Source organism: Egretta garzetta, unplaced genomic scaffold (assembly GCF_000687185.1).
Source record: "Egretta garzetta isolate BGI_Z169 unplaced genomic scaffold, ASM68718v1 scaffold799, whole genome shotgun sequence".
Classification (NCBI taxonomy): Eukaryota; Metazoa; Chordata; class Aves; order Pelecaniformes; family Ardeidae; genus Egretta; species Egretta garzetta.
Window position 1 is genome coordinate 47,706 of NW_009260759.1, and position 699 is coordinate 48,404.

The 699-nt window shown below is 55.8% G+C and overlaps 1 protein-coding gene across 1 annotated transcript in view; it reads left to right on the forward strand.

Moving 5' to 3' along the window:
• Nucleotides 1-699, forward strand: part of NEUROD4 (neuronal differentiation 4) — a 960-nt gene extending 261 nt beyond the window's left edge. Inside the window, exon 1 of the mRNA XM_009646011.2 lies at nt 1-699. This exon is cut by the window's left edge and continues 261 nt beyond it. Within this exon, the coding sequence (XP_009644306.1) occupies nt 1-699 (699 nt within the window).

The following is a 699-nucleotide window of genomic DNA, read 5'->3' on the forward strand; positions in this document are numbered from 1 at the left end:
ATGCATGGTCTGAACGATGCTCTTGACAACCTGAGGAGGGTGATGCCCTGCTACTCCAAGACTCAGAAATTGTCCAAGATTGAGACTCTGAGGCTTGCAAGGAACTACATCTGGGCTCTGTCTGAGGTGCTCGAGACGGGACAGACTCCTGAAGGGAAGAGCTTTGTGGAGATGCTCTGCAAGGGCTTGTCCCAGCCCACCAGCAACCTGGTGGCTGGCTGTCTGCAGCTGGGACCGCAGACCTTGTTCCTGGAGAAGCATGAAGAGAAGTCCCCAGTGTGTGAATCGGCCATATCCAGCCACTCCTTCAGCTACCAGTCCCCGGGGCTGCCAAGCCCACCCTATGGGACCATGGAAACACATCTGCTGCATTTAAAGCCTCCGACCTTCAAGAGCTTGGTGGATGCTTCCTTTGGAAACCATCCCTCTGACTGCACCACTCCCCCCTATGAGGGTCCCCTGACGCCGCCCCTGAGCATCAGCGGGAACTTCTCCTTGAAGCAAGATGGGTCTCCAGACCTGGATAAATCCTACACCTTCATGGCCCACTATCCCTCAGTCAGCCTGGCTGGAGCCCATGGACATGCCTCTCACTTCCAAAACACAGTGCCCCGCTACGAGATCCCCATAGACATGAGCTATGAGTCCTACCCACACCACGTGGCCGGGCCTCAGCTCAATGCCATCTTCAATGAATAG